We start from the raw sequence: 27,905 nt of genomic DNA on the forward strand, positions 1-27,905 counted from the left end.
GACGGGACCCAACAAACATCTTCCTCCTATCCAAACAAGGAAGCCTTTGCTGAATCAAAGAGCCTTCCATCAGTGGAGAAACACAACTAGATATAGTGGTACCTCAGGTTACAGATGCTTCAGGTTACAGACACTTCAGGTTACAGATTCCGCTAACCCAAAAATAGTGCTTCAGGTTAAGAACTTTGCTTCAGGATGAGAATAGAAATCATGCTCCGGCGGTGCAGCAGCAGCAGAAGGCCCCATTAACTAAAGTGGTACCTCAGGTTAAGAACAGTTTCAGGGTAAGAACGGACCTCCAGAACGAATTAAGTTCTTAACCTGAGGTACCACTGTATAACCCATCATGTGGAGTGTCAAACATTGTGCCTGTGTAACATAATAAATGATATTTGTTCAAAAACACGCTGCCTATTTTTGGGTTAACCAGCATTTAGGGAAGCAGCTGTAAATGTACAACTGCTGATCGCCACAGAGTCATCAGAGTTCTCCGTTAACTACGCAACTCCTTAACTTGAGAAATGCACTTAAAATAAAAGCAAGGTTCTGCATTACTGATTTAAGTAAAGTGGACTGTTCAATGGTGACAATACTCAGCATCAATTTCACACTGCGATCAAGGAGTTGTGGTGACTGCGTTTACAGGGAAGTCCCGTATTATCAGACCATAAGACACACCTAATTTTTGAAGGAGGAAAACAAGAAAAAAATTATTCTGAATTCCAGAAGCCAGAACAGCAAGAGGCATCGCTGTGCAGTGAAAGCAGTGATCACTCTTGCTGTTCTGGCTTCTGGGATAGCTGTACAGCCTGCATTCGCTCCATAAGATGCACACACATTTCCCCTTACTTTTTAGGAGGGAAAAAGTGCATCTTATAGACCGAAAAATACGGTATGTTATCTCTTGGCCAGGGAACACGGTCCATTACTCTAATACAACCCAAGATTATATCTTTAAGGGATAGCAAAATAACCGATTTTCAAGCATCATTTCACACTGGTTCAAAAACTTTATGTAAGAAAGATTGAAGATTCAGTAGTTATTCAAAAGCTAACCAATAAGTTATTGTGCAGACAGTTTGGTTTACAAGCATTCCATTGCTGTAAAGTTGACCAAAAACCCCCAGCTTATCTTATTATTAACCAAGTACCTAAAAACATACAGTTCTGTAAAGAACCAGAGCCTAAATAAGCTCTTATTAAAAACACTGCATAAAATCAAGTATTTTAATAAAAACATTTTGAGGTAAGATTAGGTTTCTTGATTCATCTGTCTTATTTAATCTAAAACGCCTTCTTCTCACAGGATACCTGGGTTTTGACTGTTAGGCATTTTCCAGTCAGACTGGCTCAAAATTCCAATAGTTTATAAGAAAAAGCATATTCACACTTTGAGACCACTTTATCCAAGGACTAATTAAACATGGAATTCCATCCCAACTTGTACAAACATGAGAATCAGTTCCGAAGTAGATCTTGCAATAATCTTATCACCAAATGAACAGGTTGTGTGAAGGCAATTAGTCTTCAGATCCACTGGATTCTACATTGTCTCTTTAAAAGCATAAGCATTAGCAATATTAGCATCCCACAAAATGCCGCTCCCCTAGGAAACCAAAGACCCAAGAACAACAGTTACTGCAGCGAACAAAGGTTCCAATATAACTACTTGACTCTTTCCCTAACTTTTCCTACATTTGTTCTTTTCCTGGGTGTTCATCGTTGTTAATTATTTGGCAAAGTCCACTTCATAAGGTACAATAAAATGTGAAGATATCCTACGCAAACCCTTCCTATCACAATGAAAAACTGAGAAGCTACAACGTATGGGTTCTGAATGCTGAAGTAGCCAAACTGCAATTTTGCTACGTATATTATTATTAAGAATGTTGAAACGCTTGCTGTATGTATAGAACACCATTTTAAAAGCTCTACATTCTTCAAAAAAAAAAAAATTTAAAATCCAGTTTTAAAATGTGTTTAACATATGTATATAGAGAGACAAACACCTTATCTAAATATATAAAGAACAGCATCCAACTAAAATATACAAAGTTTTCTCTCCCCATCCCAGCAAAAGGCACTGCATGGTTTAAATTGTGCAAATGTTTTGAAAGGTGTGGTGCAAGTAAAATCTGTGTTTGCTTGCTAAACCTCTGTATTCCTTATCTTTTATAATATGCTGCAAAGTATTGCTTTTAATTGCAATTGTGTCTGGCTTTTGCAAAGAAGAGAATGCCGTCAGTCCACAGAATTGCAGATCTCTTTTATTTTCTGGTTGAAGTCTTCAGGTTGATCAGCATACACATAATGACCAGCTCCAAGGATAGCCTATGGAAGAGGAGAAGGGGAAGGGGAATCAGTTTAAGGTCCTTGCAAGAAAAAGAGCTTTTCATAGCCAATGAAGTGGTTAAATTTTAGGTCATGTCAACTAAGTCATACAGTCGTACCTTGGATCCCGAACACCCCGGAGCTCAAGACATTTCGGCTCCCAAAAGCCACAAACCCAAAAGCGAGTGTTCCGGTATGTGAATGTTCTTTGGAACCCAAACATCCAATGCGGCTTCTGCAGCTTCCGATTGGCTGCAGGAACTTCCTGCAGCCAATAAGAAGCTGCACTTTGGTTTCTAAACGTTTTGGAAGTCGAACGGCCTTCCGGAACGGATTCCGTTCGACTTCTAAGGTACGACTGTACTCAGAACAGACCACTGAAGTAAACTGATTTAAGCTACTTACGTCTATCAGTGACTTTACTCTTAGAACGGCTTCGTTGGCTATCGCCTACGAAAATATATCCTCTCCCCAAATCCACACTTTTGCAACAGCATGAGCAGAAACTCAGGTCAAGGGTTTCTGCCTTTACTTGCAGCCCCACTGTAAAACATCCAACTATTATCCAGTTCACGCTCGCTTTGACACAGGTGGCTCTGTAGAGCCATAACTTTTTAAGGTTCCAAGGTAAGCAAGCCACTATCATGCCCCTTTTCCAGTCTGGGATACCAGCACACTGCTGAAAATTTGCACCAGCGTAATGATCAAGAACCAAGTCACTGCGCGCACACATAATTTTAATTTCAACTTGAGTTCTGTCTCTAGCTGATAAAGTTGACAAAACCAAACAGGATGTAGGAGGAATTTGTGACAGGAATACTAAAACGCAAAATGCTTAATTGCTTCCTTCCACCCCAATTTCCTCTTTTCTCTCTGACTCGCCTTTGTCTTTAGATTGTGGTGCTGCAGGCAAAGGCTCTGTTCTCTCTATTTATGTGCAAAACACAGTACATAGGAGATACTTTTAAATAAACTTCATTGAAATAAATTTTAGAAACAAGATGATGGTATTCTTGTTTATGATCTCCCCGCCTCCATCCCCCACAATCACAAGTCCTTAAACTAGTTTGCCCCAAACAGCAACTGAAGCTGTAAGAGTAATTTGACGAAGGCAAAAATCACTTTTAAAAAGGAAATGCAAAAGTTGTGTTACTCTTCAGGGGTGTTTCTTACACGTACTATGCAAAAAATAGATTGGGAGGGGGAAGAGGAGAAATTAGTTTTAGATTTATTGGATTTTTTCCTATGGCAATCATGCTGAAGCTGGATAGAATAATATTCTTGAATATTATTCAAGATTTTTCAGCATTTTGCTGAAATTCACATTTTTGATTTTTGCCACTGGCTGTTGCAAGGTGCATCTATCTAAGTGTAGTAGCCTAACTTGCAGAAGTGGCTCTTCCCAAACCTGAAAAATTTGCAAGTGTTAAAGGGAACAGGTCAAGGGCAGAAATCCTCTTTACCCTTATCTGTTCAGCAAGGGGAATTTAGCCAGCATTACTGTAACCACAGATTCTCTGCAGCAGGGAAAACAAAGTTCTGAATCAATCTACATGGACACATATTACATTTTGCATTTATGCATGAAAGGTAGGGAAGTCTTACAGTAGTGCTCGCAAAGCGTTGTAAAGGGAAATTTCACTTTTCATTTTGGGTTTTAATTTTACGCTGCGATCTTACAATCCTAAAGCTGTCACTGAAAGACAAGAGGAGCAGGCGAATTCTTAACAGCAAACACGGCGTCTAGAATGTCCCACTTACTATTGTTTTCACATATGAATTTGGTCGCAGAGACTGGATGGTTGTCCCCGAATTGCCATCTATGCACGATCGTGCTCCATAAATCACAGTGATAGGAATGTCTTGGTGCATGTGGGCAATCCGCTGCAGCATCGGTCTTTTCGCCCATCCATAGGGAACCGTCATGTTTTTGAAAGCCGTTTCACCACTTAAAAGATATCAATGAAAAACGAAGCTGAATTTTCTGGCACAGAGTACCTGGCCTATATCAATCTGCTACTCCCTAACACCGCAGTTCTTGGGTTTTTTTAAAAAAAGCCTTCTCTGAGTTTTGTCCTACGTGAAGTATATTTAAAGGGAGAAAACACATCAAGGTTTGAAGCTTCCCATTAGCACAAACATCCATACAAAAACACATTTCCGGAAGTTAGAAGAAGAAGAGTTTGGATTTGATATCCCGCTTTATCACTACCCGAAGGAGTCTCAAAGCGGCTAACATTCTCCTTTCCCTTCCTCCCCCACAATAAACACTCTGTTAGGTGAGTGGGGCTGAGGGACTTCAAAGAAGTGTGACTGGCCCAAGGTCACCCAGCAGCTGCATGTGGAGGAGCGGGGAAGCGAACCCGGTTCACCAGATTACGAGACTACCGCTCTTTAATGCTTTAAATAAGCACGGCAATAATGCAGGAGCCTTGCAAGTATAGGACAGCAAAAAGAAAGACATATTGATGCTTAGGTGGTAGTACCACCAACTCTCTCTCCATGGATAAGTTACAGGTAGGTAGCCGTGTTGGTCTGCCATGGTCGAAACATGTGTATCTGAAGAAGTGTGCATGCACATGAAAGCTCATACCAATAACAAATTTAGTTGGTCTCTAAGGTGCTACTGGAAGGAATTTTTTTATTTCCATGGATAAGAAGCAGCTTCCTTGGAATGGAGTGCTAAAATCGTAAAACCATGGAAAGAGTATGGCAAATGTTCAATCAAAATGGTGCCAGAGGGCTGGCAAAGCAACCTCAAGACCTCTCATCCCAAAAGTTTGCTGAGCTGAGCAGCCCCCAGATGATTAAAGTGGATTTTGTAACCCATCAGCTGGATTAATTAATGGCGAATAGGCAATTTATTTCAGTTTACTAAAAATCAAAACAAAATACCCCATTTATTATATTAAGCAATGTAGAAGAAAAAGTTGTACTTCAGTCCCACTTAACATTCCCTGCCATCTTTAAACAGGAAATTCTAACCTTTCCAGGAAGTAGACTTTGCCTGCCTGCTAGGGCAAGAGAGTTTTGCATGTGTAGGGAAGCCCGTAAGAATGCCTCTTATGCATCCTGGCTGGGCAAGGATATCGCGGTCAAGGTTATTCTAGCTGGCAACCTACGCTACGTCACTTGCGCCGCCCCATGTGCTGCTACTGCTGTGAGCATCTAGGACTTGCTAACATATGCTTACCTTGGTGACTGCACATTGCAGTGGTAGATATATTCAGTGACCGTGTCGTCATCAAACATGGACGAGTACTTTCTCTTGAAGTCGGGCCTAATGCGCTGTACAAGGCTCAATCCTGTCATGAATCAAGGTGAAAAAGAATTAGAACCTGGCAGGTGGATGCAGGGTGGTGCTTTAAAAATGATCAGCAATGGTGCTTCGCAGCTGTGGATCGTCAAGAATGAAGATCTCCATCTCTCTCTCTATCCGGAGTGATCTGTCCCTGCCCCCCACCCCAGCAGCTAGAAGACAAATGGTGGGCTGCCGGCCTCCAGTATGTGCCCCCGTCCCCGATTACCCGCAGCCTTCAACAGCAACGAGAATGCAGCTCGCAACAGTTTTGTCATCTCAAGGAGAATTAAACATGGCTGATTCTGATCCCCACCTCCGCTTTACTCTGATGAGAGGAGCACAGGCCAGAGCAATTAGGCAGAATGGTAGTATCTGCGCACACTGAGCATGACTGCAGATGGCAGTCTCCTCCTCATATAATAGAACAAATACATCGTTACAGCATGTGAGGAAGCTGCAAAGCAGAAGCGATTAGGGAAGGAGTGCTTATGCTCAGCTTAGGCCGATGCACCAGCTACGGCTGTTCTTGGGAGTGGGACAACCAGGCTTTGGCTGTCCATTCTCTGACCTGCCATCTGGACTGCTGCAATGCACTGTTAATGTGGGGCTGCCCTTGGAGACTGCCCAAAAACTGCAGCTAGTGCAGAATGTGACTGCTTGGATGGTGAGTGGGGGAGCCCATTGGGATCATGTGTCCTAAAAACACTGCACTGCCTACCACACTAGACTGCTGGTGTGTGGCAGATGGGGACTGAAAGCCGCCCTAAAGTCCAAGCTATTACATTTTCAGAACTGATGGCAGATGGTAACCCAATGGCACCAGCACAAACCGCTAGCAAGCACTCACCAAAGGGTCCTGCTATTCTGAGACCAGCCAGTGGATTAAAAGGGGTTAAAACTGCTCCAAGTGCTTTGATCCAGATTGGAATGGGCCTCTCGTGTTCGGCACTGCAAGGCCTCTCTGGGAAACCCCACGGCTCCACTAATATGAGATGTTTTGCTCTGCAGGTATAAAAGTTAGGACGTTTTGTCAAGAGGAACACACATATTATAGTGCACGTGGTATTTTAGAGCCAGCATCACCAAGTGTATTTCTACCCCACCTTAGCTTTCAGATGAAATAATTTTAGGTTCCTCCTGCTCTTAACACAGAACAAAGCTCTGCCACCTGCTACTGCCTCAACTCCTTTTAAGCATTGCTCTCCCTATAGAATAAATGCTCCAATTTCAAGAAACAAGAGATTATGGGCGGTCAAAATTTAAAGGACATTTACTGCGCAGCCGCTGGTAGTATTATGCAACCCAGAGTATTTCCTACAGTCTGTGCAAATCTGTGCTTTAACTTGTGGCTAGAGATAGCTAGCTATGATTCTATATGACACATAACCATATACGTGCAAGGGATTTTCCTGGAAGTAAATGTGTGTAAGATGGCAGCCTTGCTGGACTACTAAAATGTCACATCAGAATATTCTTGAGATACACTAGCCAATCGCTAGGTATATGTCATTAGAAGATCTCAATACAGCTAAGGACTAAACAGATCTCCATATAAGCACTCTCTTACCACCTGCATACTCTAGAATAACATTTGTAACTGTCCAGCCATATATGATCTGGAATTGGCTAAAGGTGATAAACTGCATGAAGAACTAAGATATGTATTCACTAAGGGACAAGCAAGGCTCAATTTTTCTTCACAGTGAAAAGGGGTGCATCACCAACTAGCTGTTTTTATCACATGATACAAAACTGATATTTGTGCAAGGAAAGTCACCATCTTCATAGTGATGTGTTAGTCTTTTATGTTCCATTAGTGTTCTCTTCCTCTGCCAGACTTGTACAGAATTAGAAAAGCAACAAGCATTTGCATGATCCTCCACTAAAGCATTCTTGCTTGCCTGCCTTTCCAGCTTTTTCTTTTAAAAAAAATATAAAGATGAGCAACAACAATCATCTAGACAGCTTAGTAATTTTGCATTAAATTTGTGGAGCTTACATCCAAGAAAAAAGGCTAGGATTGGGCTGCAAATTGGTTTGCAAATAGAAGTACGCAATTTTTTTAAAAAAATTGTGGATCACCTGTAACTATTCTTGGCATGTTTGATTCCACCACTATACCATTACTGGTAAGAAACTCTTTTTCCTGAATACTATTACAGCCACCTGGTATGGAAGGTACTCAAAGCTGATAAGCTTGAACATCACACTTTCATCACGGATGCACAACTATCAAATCATACTCCATGCATCTGTATTTCATTTCTTAAAAGCCTGCCAGAAATATATCCCAACTAGTTTCCAGATAGTTTCATTGGGAATTGCCTGTTTAAGATTTGCATTCTGTGGCATTTAAGGAAAAGGTCAGCCTTCCTTCTTCACATAGAAAACTTCTCTTAAACATACTTGTCCTGCAGCATAAGGAATGGTATTTACTTCCTTTAAATGTAAAGCTCAACTCATTTTGCAAATATTTGTCCTTTATACTCCAATCCTTTGGGTTCGTCAGCATTCTAGTTCTTGAGAGATAGTGGTATCTGCCCAGTTAAACACATCAATTTCCTTAGAATATATGGCATTCCAGAGATAACCAAAGCAAATCATCACGTTCTATTTTAATTTCCAAAAACTGCCTACTTATTCAGCTCCAATAAGTTACACATTATAATGTAGTGGCTTAATCCAGCAATTGCTTCTGTAGCTCTGTAAAAGAGCACATGCTTTGCAAACAAAAATCCCAAGTTCAATGCTGATTATCTCCAGGTCGGCTTGGGAAAGACTCCATTTAGAAACCCTGGAGAAACTGTTACCAGTCAGTGCAGGCAATACTGAACTATATGGGCCTGTGACGAGAACCAATTGACCATTTGCCACAGCCACTGGCTAGAAATGAAAGCAGATTCCTCCAAGGAAAACGAGATATGACCTACGTAAAAGCATGAGCAGACATTCATGTTACCACCAGATATGTTATGTGGATTTTACAGCACCCCAAAAAATTCCACTGAGAGTCCCAGGGGTGTCAACTTGAATAAAATAATGGAGGTGAGCCCAGGTAAGCCCTGCATAACTGACCACAAAACACGGAACATGCACACCATCTGAATGGCAATGCCCATCAACTTGGGGGGGGTTGGCCCCCTCAAATATTTTATTTGGGGGAACTAAAGGGACTTGAGCCCCTCGGAATTGGCTCCTATCACTGAGACCATCCTGCTAGGAAACACATGCAAATAAATAAGCAACAATACTATGAAAGTCATTCAAGAAGAGGGATTTGCAAAGAAAGATGGAATTGTTTTGCTAACTCGCATGTGACCAGTTCTAGGTACTTGGCAGCCTTGGACAGGGTTTCAGTTCTGTTCAGACACTGCAGCTTTAGGTTAACCCATAGCTTCTTGACTTTGCCATCACAACCCATCTCCCCACTCCACCCCCAGTTCCTTTAGTGCTAATCTGTGGCCATCCAGAGGCTGTTGAGACTCTTGATTCCCATCACCCCTGACCATTGGTCATGCTGGCTGGGGCTGATGGGAGCTGAAGTCCAACAACATCTGAAGGACTACCAGCTAGCCAGCCCTGCTATTATTGTTATTGTTATTATTATTATTATTATTATTATTATTATTATTATTATTATATGGATACCACCCTTCGTCTGACGATCACAGGGTGGTTTGCAACATAAAAACACAAAATAAACCAAACCAAACCAAATCAAAAACCCTCCTTTAGGTTCTGTTCTGTAGTTGTGCTCAAGCCCAGCTCATAATCCAAGCAGCTAACACAGAAATGAGTATGCTATAGTTACTATTGTCCTGCACTTGTTATTCTGATATGTAACTAAAACATGCTTTCACCTAAAAGGATTTTTTAAAAAAATTCTGGCCAGTGTGATTGCATGCTGGTAACGTGACATGTGGTTGTGTAAAAACAGTGGGTAGTCTGGCTACACCACAACTTACAAGTACTCTGCGGCTACACCCTGGACACAAAATCTAAGGTACACTGAGAAATTTGGGAGTAGAAAACACCCTACATTGCATGCAAGTGCAATCAGAGGAAAACATATGCAAGTTAAATACAATTTGCATTTTAAGTTTAAAGTTATGAAACTAGTTTTTCAACAATGCTCTATCTCAACCTCATTAGAGAATGTTTTCTAACCAGACTGCCTCATACAGGTTTGACAATGTTATGCTGTCAAACCTATAACTGAATTTCAAATGAAATGCCGGAAGAACTTCCGCTCATCTATTATTTTCAGATACCTTGATGGGTACTTCAGTGAGTAAGCAGCTGCCAGGAATCCTCCTAGGTTGTGCCCCAGTAAAATCATTCTGTCCAATCCCATTTTCCGCCTCCATTCTTCAATAGATTCTACAAACTGGTTTTCTGCTACTTCTGCGTCTGTGTCAAACTGCGGTCTACTGCTGCGTCCAAATCCCAAGAGATCAAATGCATACACAGTCCTGTTTTCACAAAGGTCTTCAAAGTTCAGTGCCCAAAGTCCAACACCTCCTCCGAACCCATGGAGGAGGACAAGGGGAGTTTTCTGAGAGAGGCTGTGGGAGAACGTTAGCGTCCATATTTTGTTTCCATTGGATATGAAGACATACTGTTTACTGTATGTACTTGTGATACCTGAAGAAAGAGAAGTGCAAATCTTATTAAACAACGATATCTAAACAGCCCTATAAAAATAAGGGTGTTTATTACAGCATGTCCACAGGGAGATACTCCCACTTTCATCATAGCATTTATAAGAAAATCAGAATGGCAGGGATTAGTGCCAGCCATAAAGGTGGCAGAGTTACGTTATGAGGCTCACATTTCTCCTCCTTTTGAGGACTGTGTAGCCTTTGCACAACTTACAAGACCTCATAAAGGCAAGAATCTGTTTAAGTCAAACATCCATCCCTTATGCACTACATTCTCAAATGCTAAAGAACTAAACACAGATAGATCTGGAAGGATATCAGGGTTACAGAGTCATTTTTTTAAATAGCTGATAAACAAAGGTGTGGTACCTCAAGAGCCTCCTCTTTCAATATGAACGTACCTGAACCCTGAGATCATCTTCTGAGGCCCTTCTTCGTGTGCCTCATTGAGAGGTCTAGTTGCAACACAAGAACAGGCCTTCTCTGCAGTGGCTCCCCTTCTGTGGAATGCCCTCCCCAGGGAAGTTCGCCTGGCTCCTTCATTATACACCTTTAGGCGCCAGGCAAAAACGTTCCTTTATAACCAGGCCTTTGGCTGATCTGATTGATATCCTATACCCTTTTAAAACATGTTTTTTTGGGGGTGGGAGCTATTGGGTTGCTGTTTTTATTTTTATTATGTATTTTGTGGTTTTATATTTTTATTCTGTGAACAGCCCTGATATACCCCCAGGTATAGGGCGGTATATAAATTCAACAAATAATAATAATATCATATTGGATTTGTATAGTACTATACTTATCTTTTGTAAGTCCTTTTTTGTGTTCAAATAAGAGATTGCACAAATGAATTAATTTTAGGAAAAGGTAAAGAAAAAAGAAGGTAGGGCAATGGTCAAAAAGTGCAACAGTATCTCAGGACCAATCACACCAAAAGGAAAAATAAGGGGGAAAAGTTCAAAGGCAGAACTCATATTGCAGTCCGCCCTACATCCTCAAAAATTTATTCACTGATGGCATTTATCTGGAGCAGATCTCACAAGAACTGCCTGTCTGGATGTGTAACTAGCATAACTTTGGTCCTACTCATTCTTCTTTTACAGGGAGGGGAGAAAATCAGCCTAATGAAAATTTCACAAAACCCTCAATCCCTAGCAGAAGATATCGACAACTGTGCTTTGAACAAGGCCTGATGAAAACCCCACATTCTTTCCACGGTGCTCACGTGTAGTAATTCCTGAGGTTTCTTACCACAAAGTGCTTACATTTCAATATTTTCTCTTCAGCATCCTTAAGATGTACCAGTGATGTAGGACACCAAGCAGGCAGCCAGCTGGACAGCCATCCTGACCTAGAGTAATGAGAGTGAAACAACTGCATTAAACACTCATATGCTGCTAACTGTAAGTAGGCCGTGTGCAAGGGATTAAGAGTTCTTGGCTAATCACTGAAGGAGAGAATTGAAAACTCATTTGGACTTGCATTTGGCGGCCATCACCAATACACTCAGCAATATCTAAAATATCTTACACACAGTGTTAGAAACTCAGATATATAAGCTAGGTGACAAATGGCTCCTTAAGCCAACATTACAGTCACCAAAACAGAAATGGCTAGTTGCCATTTTGGGGCAAGACGGCCCTAAAGTCTTATTTTTCAAATAATGGACTGACTGTGATTGATGCTTAGTTAAACATCTGGCTAGTTCAGTTGGCAATATTCAGCTATGTTAAGAACTCCGAGAACTTAAAGAAGAAAAGTCACTTGATCCAGGGACAACCCCCCCCCCCATATGTGTGTACACACACACACACACACACACACACACACACACACTGGCCTATTCTTACTATTCAAAACAGAAGAACAACTGTGAGCAGGGCAGTGGGGTGGGGTAGGTAAAAAAAAGCTACAACAATTAGCTATAACATTCACCGCTCCTGCTCAGGCTGCGCATAAGAAGCATTTTGCTTCCTTGAATTCATTCTGATTATGCAGATAAAATATAACTGATCAAATTCTACAGGACGAGGTATTAGTGTGTGAAAGCAGTCCAGGTCCCAGGCAGGCACCTCCAGATGGTGGAGATGTCAGGAGCTATCCTGGCGCCCAGGCATATTCACTTGGTCGCAAGTAGCCACCAGCCAGGCGCAAAATGCGCCTGGCTAATTTCAAACACTGCTTATACACCTTGTCGTCAAAAGCCGGTGGCAGTCAAAGCCAGTTCTATTCGCACAAATCGCAAGTACCGCAGATCATAACATTTAGTAACATCTGGTACCTCACAAATCAGTGATAATTAAATTTAGCCTCATTAGGGGAATCCAAAAAGCACCTCTTGCATGGTGCCTACATCTGGGGTAAAACAGGTCTGCTGTGGGATGGTGGTTAGGAGTAAGGGCATGAAAAGGAGTGGTCAGGTCAGTGGAGCAAAGCAGGAAAACAACCGCCGTCTTGGTAGTTAATTATAGCACAGGGTAGGAAGAAACACTTTATCTCATTTATTTGTGTCTGTGCATTATTAGCTTGAATCATGACCTTACACAAAAGTTTTATGGCACAGGATATAAAACAGGTCACGTCCGAGGAAAGTCCATAGCCATTAGTTATGCAACTGACCAGCTATGTGTGTGTGTGTATACCTATACACACACCAAATTTTATACAATATGCTTGTTAAGTGCACCTATTGTCTCCATACATATGCATACATACATATGCTTTTTATTTTATTTTTAAACCACCACGCGTAACATAGATGACAATAATTTTTACATTTATATCTAGCCTCCCTCTCGTCACAAGACTCAAGGCAGGGTAAGCAGACTGGCCAGGCAGTTTCATGTCCAGACAGGCACTGGCCAAAATCAGACCCACTTAACAGCAGCAAGCCTGCTGTTATCTATCACATACCTTCAGACCGTGCTCTGGGACCTTTGAAAAAACAAAACAAAAACCCCTTCTGCCACCAAAGGCCTTGACCTTAATGCAACTTTTACACAAACAACTTGTTTCTCAATCCTTCCTCCCGCTGCCTTCATTTAAACGTGCGCACGCAAAGGGAAATAAGTTTGACAAAGGTTCATTCTAGGTAACGGAGGCTAGAGCTCTAAAAAGAAAAATGTATCTAGGGAAAGCCACATGCACCAATAATGTGCATCGTCAATCCCCCTTGCCCACTGGCTGCATCACACCTTGCCCGGAGGGGACTGGGTTTGTTTGGGGGTTTTTCTGCAGGGGCATGGGTGCACAGAAAGCTGCAGCAGGAAAGGGGTCAGAAAAGCTCAAGTTTGTGCAAAGAGCACCACATACAGCCACCTGGAATCTGGCCATTTTTTGTGCGTGTTTGTTCTTTAAAGCGTATCTGAAACGGAGTATAGGCAATTCTAAACTTACCGTATTTTTTGCTCTATAAGACTCACTTTTTCCCTCCTAAAAGGTAAGGGGAAATGTGTGTGCATCTTATGGAGCGAATGCAGGCTGCGCAGCTATCCCAGAATCCAGAACAGCAAGAGGGATTGCTGCTTTCACTGCTCAGCGATCCCTCTTGCTGTTCTGGCTTCTGAGATTCAGAATATATTTTCTCTTGTTTTCCTCCTCCAAAAACTAGGTGCGTCTTGTGGTCTGGTGCGTCTTATAGAGCGAAAAATACGGTACATGGTTGGACGTGGGTGGCGCTGTGGGTTAAACCACAGAGCCTAGGACTTGCTGATCAGAAGGTCGGCAGTTCGAATCCCCACAATGGGGTGAGCTCCCGTTGCTCGGTCCCTGCTCGTGCCAACCTAGCAGTTCAAAAGCACGTCAAAGTGCAAGTAGATAAATAGGTACTGCTCCGGCGGGAAGGTAAACGGCGCTTCTGTGAGCTGCTCTGGTTCACCAGAAGCGCCTTAGTCATGCTGGCCACATGACCCTGAAGCTGTACGCCGGCTCCCTCGGTCAAAAAGTGAGATGAGTGCCACAACCCCAGAGTCGGTCACAACTGGACCTAATGGTCAGGGGTCCCTTTACCTTTAAACTTACACGGGGTTTACGTTCCAGGGATAAGTGCGTACAGCCAAAACCACATGTAGTAAAAACACACTGGGTTCAATGGTGGGCAGGACTGCCAAATTCTTTTTCCCCAGACTCCTGCCCTCTTAAAAAGGTTTTTGTTTGTTTTTGCCAAGCATGTAAAACAGAATGCACACAAGTTAAATGCGCGTAAGCAAAATAGCCAAGTCTCTAAAATTTTAAGATCTGATTTTTTAAAGATGTACAAACATACGTTTCAGAATATCTTGCATGCGTGGAAGCATCAGACAATTTTTCCCCAGGCCTGCAATCCACAAAGAGATTGCAAACACCTGCGTTATTAATGTACTGCATTAATTGACTGCTTTTCTGTGCCAAGGTACCCAAGGTGGTTTGCAATTTTAAAGTACAGGCAAAGCCCAATCGACGTGCAGCCGATTGATGCGTGACTGCACATGTGTGCACCGCAGTGAACCAGAAGTGGCCGGAAAAGGGGGCACTTTTGGTGTCCTGTAGGGCACTATCCTGCCACCAATATCTCTATCAGGGTTTCCCAAACTTGGGACTCCTGCTGTTTTGGGACTACAACTCCCACCACCCCTAGCTACCAGGACCAGTGTTCAGGGATAATGGGGATCGTAGTCCAAAAAGAACTGGAGACCCAAGTTTGGGAAACTCTTGATCTATAGGAAGCCATTGAGGATGGTCATTAGAAGTCGTGGGGCAAGGTGTCACCAGACTGCTACTGGTGATGGTGTTTAAAGGGGATTAAGACAAATTCATGGAGGAGGGGGGTATACTATTAGTCATAGCCGCTCAATGCAACGTCTGGGTTCAAAGCCAGCACATCACTGAATACTGGTTGTTGAGGGCAAAGGATAAGGATCACTGCCTTCATACACTGGCTTGGGGGTTTCGCAGCAACTCTTGGTTGCTGACAGCTACGGCGATACTAACCTAGATGGTGATCTGATCTAGCAGGGTGTGTGTGTGTGTGTGTGTGTGTGTGTGTGTGTGTGTGTATAAATTAAGTGGGTGACCACATGTTTTATTAAACATGTCAACAGCAAACCCTCAAACCTATCATCTCACATTTGTAAACATGTGTACTAATACCCTTAAGATTGTCTGTAATATAGGCCAGTGACACATAAACTTTGCAGATATTGCCTGAGTAGAGGTGGTACAATGAATCAACTGTGCTGGAACAGAGAAATCAAAGTCCATTGCTCACAGTCATAAATGCGTACTTCCTGCCCTCAAAATGTACATGCAAGTCACTCAATTCTTTTTTGTACCTGGATGTTACAAACCACCCTTTTCCTGTGCATAGTATCAGTTAGCCCTTCAACCATCATCAAAATGCCAATGGGGTCAAAATTTTAGTGCTACAAATTATTTCACAGACTACTCATGATGTCATATTGTAGCGTATCTATAACAGAGGACGGATGGAAACCAGGAGATCTGGATGTGCAGGCAAAACACTTGATAATTTTCCAGATCTGCAGGCAGCCCCTTATGTTTCATGGGCTGTGACTCTGGAGAGTTCCCCGACCTTCAGGAGAGGCTTCTGGGGGATGCAGGGACTGTTTCCAGAGAAGAGAACTGAAAACTGCTCTGTGCATGCACAGAGAACTATGCGTGACGTTCTAAACCCAAGTCTTTATTAATATTGTTTTGCCTTGAGCTACTTTGTTTTGAAGTAGGGCTACATATCTAAAATAGAGTATGATTTTAAAAAGTAAACTAAAATATAGTTTTTAAAAAGCATCCAGTTTTTTGAAAGCACAGGAACAAACCTTGGAGGTAGCTGCACTTGAACTTTAGATATAGTTCATGCGCCTGTCTAATTTGATTTATTAATGCGCCTGGCTATTTTCAAACACTGTGGTGTAGTCCTCCCACTCAAGATCCCCAGAAGCTGATATTCAGAAGCACTCTGCTGCCAACAATGGAAGAAATATTGCCATCATGACCAGTAGCCACTGACAGCTTCATCCTCCATAAATTTCACTAATCCATTTTTAATCCTCCCCGCCCTAAATTAGGATCCTCCAACAAACTACCCCACAGATTCATCAGCACTACAATTAGAACAGTATGCCTGGGATTCAGCAAGCGGATGCAGACTTGTCACTCCTCCCATTAATAAGAACAATTCTCTCCTGAAAATGAGCAGAGTATGGAGTTTTATGCAACCCATCTGGAGAAAGTACACTCGTATTTTTAAGAAAGATGTTCTTTATTACAGAGAAGGAAGTAATAATAATAATAATAATAGTAATTTATTATTTATACCCCACCCATCTGGCTGAGTTTCCCCAGCCACTCTGGGCGGCTTCCAATCAAGGGTTAAAAACAATACAGCATCAAGCATTAAAAACTTCCTAAAGAGGGCTGCCTTCAGATGTTTTTTAAAGATAAGATAGCTACTTATTTCCTTCACATCTGAAGGGAGGGCGCTCCACAGGGCAGGCGCCACTACCGAGAAGGCCCTCTGTCTGGTTCCCTGTAACCTCACTTCTCGCAATGAGGAAACCGCCAGAAGGCCCTCGGCGCTGGACCTCAGTGTCCAGGCAGAACGATGGGGGTGGAGACGCTCCTTCAGGTATACAGGACCAAGGCCGTTTAGGGCTTTAAAGGTCAGCACCAACACTTTGAATTGTGCTCGGAAACGTACTAGGAGCCAATGCAGATCTCTCAGGATGGGTGTTATGTGGTCCCGGCGGCCGCTCCCAGTCACCAGTCTAGCTGCCACATTCTGGATTAATTGCAGTTTCCGGGTCACCTTCAAAGGTAGCCCCACGTAGAGCGCATTGCAGTAGTCCAAGTGTCAAATACTTACTAAGGAATTCTTTCTTTTTTGTCTTCTTGAGGATAGTAAACCCCCACTGCAATTTCACGTAACTAACCTGTTTTCCTATAGCGAGAAGACCCTGCAGCATCCCCCCAGATGCTGCCTAAAAGGTGATAAAGGCAGCAAACCAGAGAGTCTCGTCCGTTGCTCTCCCTCTGCCTTCTCTCTCTCTCTCCACCCCCCCCCCCCATGTTCTGTATCTGGCACCATCTTTTGCAACACAAAATTGAAGCCTTGGGAGGCAATCGTGCCAAGTCCAGGCGTTCCTTGTCTTAGCAATGGGTGTGACATTGAGAATGAAACCAATTTAAATTAAACTAGATAAGGTGCCGATTGTGCAATCCAGCTTGATCAATGCCTCCTTAGCACTTTGAGCAATTACCCAGCTCATCATTCCTTTTGTAGAGCATGGTTGGGAGGGGAAAAGTGCACGCATATCTCTACTTTCTTCCCCCTTGTCCTTACCTTTAATCCACTCTTCTTTTTTGTTTGTTTGCTTCCATCTCTATCTATCTATATACAGTGGTACCTCGGGTTACATACGCTTCAGGTTACAGACTCCACTAACCCAGAAATAGTGCTTCAGGTTAAGAACTTTGCTTCAGGATGAGAACAGAAATTGTGCTCTGGCAGCAGCAGAAGGCCCCATTAGCTAAAGTGGTGCTTCAGGTTAAGAACAGTTTCAGGTTAAGTACGGACCTCCGGAATGAATTAAGTACTTAACCCGAGGTACCACTGTATATACATTTTTAAATACAGTGCCTGGTTTATTTAATCAATTTGCTGCTTGAAAGCTGTCACAAGTGTTCCTTTAGTTTTGTTGCTGCTCTTCTGTGTAGACTTGCAAAACTCTTCATGGTGTCTGAAGCGCACCCTGCTTTTAAAAGGGTAACTGCAAAACTATGAAAAGGTGCCGATGGTCTTCTCCCCTCCCCTTCACCATCATGCCCATCTTGAATGAATCCCCAGGGACATTCCATCACTGCAATAGCTCAGGCACGTAATTTTGTTTTTGCCAGCTCCTGTTAGAATCATAGAATCATAGAGTTGGAAGAGACCACAAGGGCCATCGAGTCCAACCCCCTGCCAAGCAGGAAACACCATCAGAGCACTCCTGACATATGATTGTCAAGCCTCTGCTTAAAGACCTCCAAAGTAGGAGACTCCACCACACTCCTTGGCAGCAAATTCCACTGTCGAACAGCTCTTACTGTCAGGAAGTTCTTCCTAATGTTTAGGTGGAATCTTCTTTCTTGTAGTTTGGCTGTTCTGTAGTTGAAATGTAAAAAGGCTGCCATCATGGACTTTAGATATCCCAGTGTAACCATCTGGAGTGTGTTCAGTTTCATTTTTTCATAGGATCAATTTGATTTGCAGCTTGGGTTTTTATATGAAACGGCATTGTCATTGTCAACAAACTACCACCTCCAGCTATACACCTATAGCCTAGTCTGAGATCAGTCTGTCAGATCAACTGAGAAATAAGATTTGCTGCTCTGATATCAGTGTATGTTTTGAAGGTTGGTAGTTGTAAGATAAAACGGTCCAAACGGATGCCATTTCAAATCTAATCTTCATTTGGCCTGTTATGCCCTTGCTGCAGAAATTGTGAACTGCCTTGTGCACTAGTCATCCGAAACATGTGTAACCAAATTGTCAGTTTGAGCACATTACTAACTTGTATGTCCATTTAAAAGAGAACTGCAGAACTCTGTATACAAAAGAGAAAATGGAAGATGGTCTTGGTTGGAATAACTGAGTTGGCTGTCTTGTGATGAATTTTTAATGTATTCTGTGCCATACTAATGTTTTTAAAAAACGAACTGTTGCTATTGTGAGATGGATTTTAACTGACAAGAAAGATTTCTTCTGAATGGCACTACTTTAGGGACACTAGTGTTTGCATCTATTGTTCGGGCCTTTGCGGATAATGCACAGACTTAAAACAAATTCTTGTTGCTGATTTGTCCATTTATTTCCCTGCACTTTGTTACGCCTGGGATACAGTCTAACTCATCTGATTTAATATGCATTTCAAAAAATGCCATAACTATTAGACACCTTATTTACAGACAGATGAAATAAATTTATTCCAACCAGAAAAAGGAAAAAAGAAGGCAAACCAGGCAAACGTGTCTAGCGAGTTAAGTCCCACAATTCAGACCACCACAGGAAAGGCCCTCTGCTCCAGCAGCACCCCCTTAAGCTCTGAAGGTAGGGGCACATGGAGAAGATCTTAACTTACAGGCAAGTTCATGTGGGAACAGACAATTCTGTCCCAAGTGTAGAAGTAGACCACAACAAATGATCATCTGCAAAATCTAAGGGCTGTGTCACATCTATTCTCAAAGCTGGCAAACTCAGCATTTACACCTCCAAAACAGCAGCTTGCCCACTGCTTTGAGGAAAACGGTTTCTTGTGTGAGCTTTTCTGAGGTTGAATTTGCAAATTAGCTGGGACACTGCAGCTCGTGACACTTCGCCAAGATACCCTGACCAAGGACAAACCTGTCCGCAAATCTGAAGCAAATCAATAGGCTGAAAGAGGAAATTCAGATAGAAAAATATTATTTTGAATAAATACAAGCCCAAGCTTTCTTGACTGTGGCTTCTTCAACTTGATGCTTAAGGACATTAGATGTATTGATAAAGTGGTGAAGATCACAGACAGGATCTAAAGAACTGTGAAACTAGCTCCATGAGCCAAAGGGACCTTCAGATTCCTTCTTCCCCTGTAGATCTGGTGCTGCATAGTAAGTTGTCTTTTAAAATGAGGGCACTTCATAGAAGTTTCCAATATGGCACAGTGGTCCGTTAATCAAGGGAAACATTTTGCTGGGCTAGATCCTGCCCTCTGCATGAAGCTAAGTAGGCCCATGTCTTGAATGCTGTTTCACTTCAATAATTTAGTTGCTGGGTGGCGCACTACAAACATATGTGAGAAATGAAATACAAAATAAAAGTAGTTAAGGAATGTCAGCACGTTCTACTATTGAAACCATGCCAGTATCCTGACCTTCATACAAGCCTGGTTTATTTGCATGAGGAAAACATTTTCTACAAACTTAATCCAGTTTAAACCACAACACTTCATTTTGCAACCTTAAACAACCACCGCTCCTATTCCCAGATTTCCACACAGGGCTCAATGATTGTCTTGTCGCAGAAAGGAAGTGACAGAATCCAGCATGCTTTGCTAGCTAAGCATTACTGTGAATGGAGATAGCGACTTCGAGAGACAGCGAATTGAAGATCTGGCCGCAGTGGTCTTTAGTGTTTGCACAGGAACGAAGTTGAAACTGGCACTGGTATAAAATGCGGCACTGTGGAGGCAGCACATTTCAAATTCTACTTCGATGACAGAATTTTATAGCTGACTGACATGGAGAAACACGAAACCTTTTGAATACAGCACAGCATTATTTTAAAGAGCATTTCCATTCAGTTTGCTTTCTGGCTTATATAAAGGAGAAAGGGCAGAACAGAAGTCATCTCCTGCCCATGAAGACATGAGAGGAGTAAGGGACATAATATATGGAAAGTCAGGTTTCATAATTAAAAAAGCACAGTGATATAGCCAAATGCCTCCTGGGCATTCAGTGTTATGAACCAGTCCATAAGGCTTTTCACAGAAGGATAATAAATTTGGCATCATGCTACTACCACATCCTGTGATCGTATATATGAGCACACTCCAGGAAAACCAGTAACCACCACATAGCACCCTTACGTCGTCACACAATGACACTGTGCAAAAAATAACCTGAGGCATAACCTAGTAATTCAAGAGCCACGTTGCAAGTAATGTCAGCGCAAAACCACATCCCTCATATTGTAGAGTCAGGTGTAAAAATGCAATTTAAAAATAAAACTAAATAAATAGAACAGTAGAGCACACTAAAAGTGAGTGAGTGTGTGTATGTGTGTAGAGCTGAGGCAAAGGGCAAAGTTGCTAAAATTATTTAGGAAGCTACCAAAAACCGAAGACAGGTTTTGAAGCTCCAATTTCATATCAGATCTGAGTAACTGCTCAGAAGATCCAAATGGAACACAGTGGAACACAATTAATCCATGCAATAAATATTACTGAGGAATGAGTTTATTCACATTAATAAGTATACATCATTTTCCTTTGGCTGGGGAACACAGCCAAAGAGTGGGCATCCAATTAAATCCCTCATTGCATGCTAGCAGGGGAGTTTGCAAGAGGAAATGGATCTCAAGACCCAACAGCAACAACAGGTCCATAGAAAGGAAAACGGTACCATGGTACAGAGGGTGGAGACAGCTCCTGGTGCTGGATTAAGATTACTTTGAAGTGACACGGGATAATCTGAGTCACTTGCACTATGAGCAGTTAAACTATCAGAGTCACATATACTGCTGCAGATTAAAAACACCATGTTCGCCGCAACCATTGTTTATCGAGCTGCTCCTGACAGGTAGCTCATTCCAAAGATATCTCAGATGGGGCTTCGTTCCTCACGGTGGGTACATTTAATCCGCTTCTGCGAGTTTATCTTTAAAACAAAGTAGTGGGTTATAGTTCCTACCCTGGAGAGGAATACCAAGGGAGGGGAGGGAGCTACTGCACAATATTTCTAGGAAGTGTTCTGTACGCCAGCTGTTCCAAGAGCCCTTGGCAGATAATTGCAGAACGTTGCTACATTAGGTCAGAGGTAAAAACAGCTCTTTCCTTGTATAATTATTGCCTCTTGAACTTTGTATTGAGAAAAGATGGCACTCAAGCAATCAAAGGGGGAAAAATTATTATAGAAGAGAATTCATCCACCCGGAGTTTTCTAAGCACACAACTGGAGAATTACATTGGCCCTTGACTTGCCAAACACCAACATGAGATTGTAAATAAGATAGGCCATTTAAGGGTTTCTCTTGTTTCCTCAGCCTCCATGATATTAGGACCAATTCTAATAATCTGCTGCGGATGTAGTGTATCTTGATTTCAGTAAGGCTTCTGACAAAAGTCCTCTGTGATCTGTTTGCAGAAAAGCTGGCAAAATATGGGCTGGATGAGGTTAACTGTTAGGTGGATTTGTAGCTGGTTGACTGGCTGAACTCAAAGAGTGCTTTCAAATGGTTCCTCAACATCCTGGAAAAAAGGACAAGTGGTGTACCGCTGAGTTCTGTTCTGGGTGGGTCTGTTGCTGTTCAACGTCTTTATAAATGACCTGCCTGAAGGATCTGAGGGGATGCTCATCCAATTTGCATAGGACCCCAAACTGGGAGGGGTAGCTAATGCCGCAGAAGACAGAATTGGGATTCAGGATGACCTTAACGGATTTGAAAGCTGCACCAAAACTAACAAAATGAATTTCAACAGGGTCTACACTTAGGCAGGAAGAACCAACTGCACAAATATACAATGGGGGGGGGGGGACACACCTGTCTTGCCAGTAGTACATGTGAAAAGGATCTAGGGGTCTTAGTAGACCACAAGCTTAACATGAGTCAACAGTGTGATGCAGCAGCAAAAATGGCTAACCTTCTCTATGTGAAGCAATTGCTATACCACTGAGCTAAGGTCCTTCCATGTGACATCAATTTTATGCAAGTTCCTTATTGCCTCAGGTCTTGGTTGTATTCAAACCAATGGCTAGCTGCCTGCCTTCTGAAAAGCACGACAGGAGACCAACAAGCTGCACTAGTACATTCAGGCTGCTTACATGAACTGCCACAGACCCACCTGGGTTGGATCCCCAAGCAGCTAGAGTGGCAAACAATAAATTAAAATAAACCCCCAAGGTATTATTTTTACTTGCAGAGGGATGAAGGCTACAACTGAAGCTATATAGCACTGTGTGGAATCTTCAGCCCTCCTTTTAATGAGCTTTTCAGTCTCATATCTCAAATCCTCATACTAGTCCATGATCTACATTTGCTTCCTATTGTCAAGGGTATAATAAATGTCCTGATTCAGATGGAACAGAGAAACAGACCTGGGTGTCATCTACATATTGATCACACCGAAACTACTGAGGACAGCGCCCAGTATGGGGAACATGACAACACCCTGACAAACAACACACCACAGTTTCCATGGTGCGGAGCAGTGGCCTTCCATAATCACTTTCTGGAAGTTGTCCTGGAGATAGGAACAGAATCGCTGAAGTACTGTGCCCGCTCCCCCCAGATGCTCTAGAAGGATACTGTGGTCAACAGTATAAAAAGCTGCTGAAAGTTGAAGCAAAACAACCAGGGTCACACCTACCACCGTATCTCTCCCAGCTGATGGAGTCAACTAGGGCAAAGAAGGCTTTATCAGTGTTATGGCTAGGCCTGAAGCCAGAGCAACATGAAACCAAGTACTTGGTTAACCAAGTAATCAATTTCTTCCAAGAATGCTGGAAGCTGGAGCCTGCCACTCTCTCAAGCACCTTGCCCCAAAGGGGCACAGGGAGGTCTTCTTGAGGAGTGGGTACGCCACTGCTTCCTTCAAGGCAGATGGAACTTCTCCCTCCTCCAGTGAAGCAATAAGCAGTCCTTGGCAGCACTTCAAGCAGCTTGTCCCCATCCTCAGGCCACAATACCCCAGACTGCTCCAATATAGATGGAATCCTAGTAGGGTGCAATACCCAGCCTAAACTCCACCAGGGAATGATCTATTCATCACAACAAACTCACAAATGAGCCCCTGATTTGCTCTGTGCCCCTCCAAAAAAAGGTCAAGTGTATGTCAGGCAGGGCTGGAGGATACCTTGTTTTCAACATCTCAATATACTGATATATCACAATATCTGAAATAAGGGTGGGGCTATGCAGAGGCACTGGTTGGCTTCACGGTTTCCCCACACTGTGATTGTTGCACAGCACAATTAAGATAAGTGATATAATGCCAGATCTAAAATTGTGAAACCAATATTACAATATGGACTTGAAACATGTTTTGGATGATATATTGCCCAGCCCTAATGTCAGGCCACATGTGTTGTGCCATTAATGGTGAAATTGCAGCTGCAAGGCTCCAATCTGGAACTTGTTCCAAATTTGGATCGCGAGCCCATGCCTGCTTTCTGCTGAAAATCACTCCTCCCATTCTGGCTGCTCTTTGCCTGCAGAGATGTTGATTATAGTAAGCATCACTGTTAGGCAGGCATAGGCAAACTCAGCCCTCCAGATGTTTTTGGACTACAACTCCCAATGGTCAGGGATGATGAGAACTGTAGTCCCAAAACACCTGGAGTGCCAAGTTTGCCTATGCCTGCTTTTAGGGGTAAAAAGCAGCCAGGAGGGAGTGGTCTTTAGCAGGAAACAGGCAACTGACTATGATTAACAATTCATCCATTAACGCTTTTTTCTCCAAAGCAGAAGCAGCCAAATTAAAGATTTCTGTTAGACCCTTACCCAAAAGAGCCATTGAGAGGAGCATGTACAGTTTAAAATCCTCATAGCACTGTGATTCTACATGCAATTTTGACATGCATTATTCTTGATCTACCACAATGCTGGGCATAACGAAACTGCTGAAGAAACACATAATGGGGGGCAGAGGTTACATGACTGGCTCGTCCTGTAGAATGTGACTAAGTGCAGCAATAGAAATTAATACCATGCAAATCAGTCATATGACATCAAATATCACACAGGTATCTCACTGATTTCATTTCCCAGAACAAGAGACGTGACTGTCTTATTGGGCATGTCCAACAGGGCAAGGTAGTTCAAACTAGTTTTTTCAACTGGTGTGGCACTGTAGCAAAGAGACTATATATATAAAAAAATAATAAGAGGAGCACAACAGCGTCCTCCCCACTTGGGCTTTCCAGCAACGGATATCCAGGGGCATATCACATATATATTGGCATCATATAGATATAATGGTTAATAGCCATTTGCAGCTTAATCCTCCATGAATTCACCTGATCCCTTTTTAAGCTTCCTAATTGATAGTCATTACTACATATTTTGGTAATGAATTTCATAATTTAGATACGAGCTGTGTGAAGTGCTTCTTTATATCTATCCAAAGTCTTCCCAGATTCAGCTTGTTATGACTTGAACAGGTCTCTACCACTTCACAGAAACTACTGAACTTTTGCAAAGCTAAGCAGGGTCTGGTATGGCTTCAAATTGGATGGGGAACCATATGTTGAGATTCCTGTATTGCAGGGAATTGGACTAAATGACCGTCAGGATCCCTTCCAGCTCTACAGTTCTATGAGAAGAAGAAAAACTTCTATCCACTAGTTCAAATCTCAAACCAGCTATGAACTTGCAAGAAAGTCCATGCCCCTTTTTCCAATAAGCACATAAATCTTACCTGCCTTGAAGGAGGATTGTACAAATTACAGAAACAATGCACACGAAACAGCTTGAATCCCCTCAAATGCTATATCAAAACTAAGCATTAATTTGTTGTTTTTGGTTTGCGTAGGTCAAGTGTGCACTTGGGAGACAACCATGATTTGTGGGAATTGTTTTGTGGCAGAACAGAACATATACATCATGGAGAACAGACAAACTCAAGGACCTGAAATAACCAGGACAGAAGGTACTTAACACATAATGTGCATTGTGATCTAATTATACAAAGGCCAACAGTACAAGTTCTAGGAGAACAAATAAACTATTGTAATTTATACTTGGGATAAGCTACTGTAAGTAACAGAGGAAGTAAATGTAAAGAATAAACTATTTTGCAATATATACATAAGAATAATTGAGGGTACACAGCAGGAAGCTTAGAGGGGCAAGGAGAATTTGAGAAAGCATAATACTGAGTATTTATTGAGTTGGGTTTGTATTTTGAAAAGATGGAAGGAATGAGAAAGTGGGGATTATAGCTCAGTGGTAAAGCATATGCTTTTCACACAGAAAGTTCTAAATACACCCCCTGCCATGTCTACATTAAAAGTATCTGATAGAAGATGACCTGAAGAGATGCAGGAGAGCTGTTACCAGTCAGTCTAAGTATTATTATTATTATTATTATTATTATTATTCTCTGCCTTTTTCCCTGACAGGAAATAAAATAAAAAGCTAAAAACATAAAACTAAAAGGCAATTAATTAGAATAAATATTAAATATCTATAAAAACATATAGATAATTACAATGAAAACAGCATGGCGCCTGTGTTTTCATTAAAAGTTCCCAAAAGCCTGTTGAAATAAGGTCTTCTTCACCTGCCGGTGGAAGGACAAGGAGGGAGCTAATAGACACAATTGATGTAGAAGATGGAGAAATATGTGAAACTAGAGAACAACATATCTAGGTAAGATGCTACTAAATATACATCAGTGACTGAGAAGGCAGAAGCAGTATGTCTATCAAAGGTGTTTTTTGAGGAGACAGGCTGAAGATCCAGGTGCTGTACAAGGAAGTACAAAATGGATAATACATATACAAAAATTATAAAAAGTGGGTGCAGACAAAGTTCAAAAGATAAAGTCAGCGGAAGGTGGGGGTTTGAGTACATACGGAAGCCTGTGCTAAAATGAGGCATTTTTTAGGTTGTCAAGTGCACTTGAATGATTTCTGGAGAAGCCATATGGGAAAACAGCAAAAAACCTGCTTTAGAGACAGCACAGTATATGGATATGCCAGCATCTATCATTGTGTATCAATACAGTTAGAATAATACACACACACATCTGAGTACACGGTACTCCTTCTTGCTTAGATTCCTTGGTTTAGCAAACTGGTCCCCCAAACGCCAAGGCCTCACTAGGAGACGTCTGAAGGCAGCCCTGTTTAGGGGAGTTTTTAATATTTGAAGTTTTATTGTTTTTCATATTCTTTTGGGTGCCACCCAGAGTGGCTGGGGAAACCCAGTCAGATGGGCAGGGCATAAAAATTATTATTATTATTATTATTATTATTGATAATAAATTTATTATTATTATTATTATTATTGGAGCGCAAAGGCGCCAGAAACACTTGTTATGCCTACAATGTAAGGAACTCACATTTCTAGAGAAGCCTTTATGGGAAAACCGCCCAGCTGCTTGAGAGACAGCACAGATCTTGCTGGCCTGCCTATGTGGCAGCATCAAAATTCTCCCCATGGCTCCATCCCCAAATAAATGTTTTGGAGAGGGAACCGCAGGGGAAGACAGCTGGGTTTCAACACCCCTTTTTTAATAAAAGAAGAGGGGGGCACCTTTAAATCAGCCCATTATTCCCAGCAATAAAATAACACTACCTTCACACACACACCCTTTCCCCCCCTTTTCTTTTTTTTAAAAAAGGACCTTTAAATCAGCCCATTATTCCCAGCAATGAAATATAGGGCTACCCAAGTTGGGTCCTGAAGGATGCGATGGAGGGGACACTTCCTCGTGTTTACATGGGCTAACAAGATCGCGGGGGGGCCGGTTACGTAAGGCGTCCTCCTCTGCACTTGCACCTGCCTCACGCAGGTGCCCCCGCAGCACAAAACGGAGGCGCGTCTACATGCGTGTAGCCGTGTGTGTGTGTATGAGCGTTTGCGTGTGTATCCTCCGCCCGCCTGTTTCGCCGAACTGGCCTCCCCCCCCCCCGCCCCTTCCCCGCACTCACCCTTCGCCGGCCGACTCCGGGCTCTCGTCGTCGGCCATAGCGGCGCGGAGGTGGCGTCCGGGAGCCGGTCCTGGGGCAGCAGCAGCCGGGAGCGCGCCGACTGACAGAACGACGGCCGCGGCGGCGGCGGCCATCACGGGACCCGCCCGACGGGCCGTCGTCGCGTCAGCGCGTCAGCCCCGCCCTCCGCTCCGCCCGGCCATAGAGAGCGCGGCGGCGGGAGC

The 27,905-nt window shown here is 42.6% G+C and overlaps 2 protein-coding genes and 1 long non-coding RNA gene across 4 annotated transcripts in view; 1 reads left to right on the top strand and 2 right to left on the bottom strand.

The window, feature by feature from the left end:
• LOC310689997 (uncharacterized protein) overlaps positions 1-26,742 on the top strand; it is a 137,218-nt gene extending 110,476 nt beyond the window's left edge. For both annotated transcript variants that reach the window (XM_083468658.1, XM_083468659.1), the window contains 2 exons: positions 25,557-25,673; positions 26,146-26,742. In XM_083468658.1, the coding sequence (XP_083324784.1) occupies positions 25,557-25,673; positions 26,146-26,165 (137 nt within the window). In that variant the 3' untranslated portion in view covers positions 26,166-26,742. The remainder of the gene's footprint in view (positions 1-25,556; positions 25,674-26,145) is intronic.
• ABHD5 (abhydrolase domain containing 5, lysophosphatidic acid acyltransferase) lies at positions 991-27,884 on the bottom strand. Its single transcript, XM_083468467.1, has 7 exons — positions 27,682-27,884; positions 11,559-11,644; positions 9,904-10,276; positions 6,480-6,634; positions 5,525-5,636; positions 4,093-4,279; positions 991-2,331 (listed from the first exon to the last, which is right to left on the bottom strand). Exons 1-7 carry the CDS (start codon positions 27,813-27,815, stop codon positions 2,242-2,244), a joined length of 1,137 nt encoding a protein of 378 aa, XP_083324593.1. The 5' UTR covers positions 27,816-27,884; the 3' UTR covers positions 991-2,241.
• On the bottom strand, positions 21,248-25,563 carry LOC310690118. The gene is made up of 2 exons (XR_014517920.1): positions 23,394-25,563; positions 21,248-21,684 (listed from the first exon to the last, which is right to left on the bottom strand). It is a non-coding gene; the product is annotated as an uncharacterized lncRNA (long non-coding RNA).
• Positions 27,885-27,905: the final 21 nt, after the last annotated feature.

Source organism: Podarcis liolepis (assembly GCF_965112155.1).
Source record: "Podarcis liolepis genome assembly, chromosome: 12".
NCBI classification, from domain to species: Eukaryota; Metazoa; Chordata; class Lepidosauria; order Squamata; family Lacertidae; genus Podarcis; species Podarcis liolepis.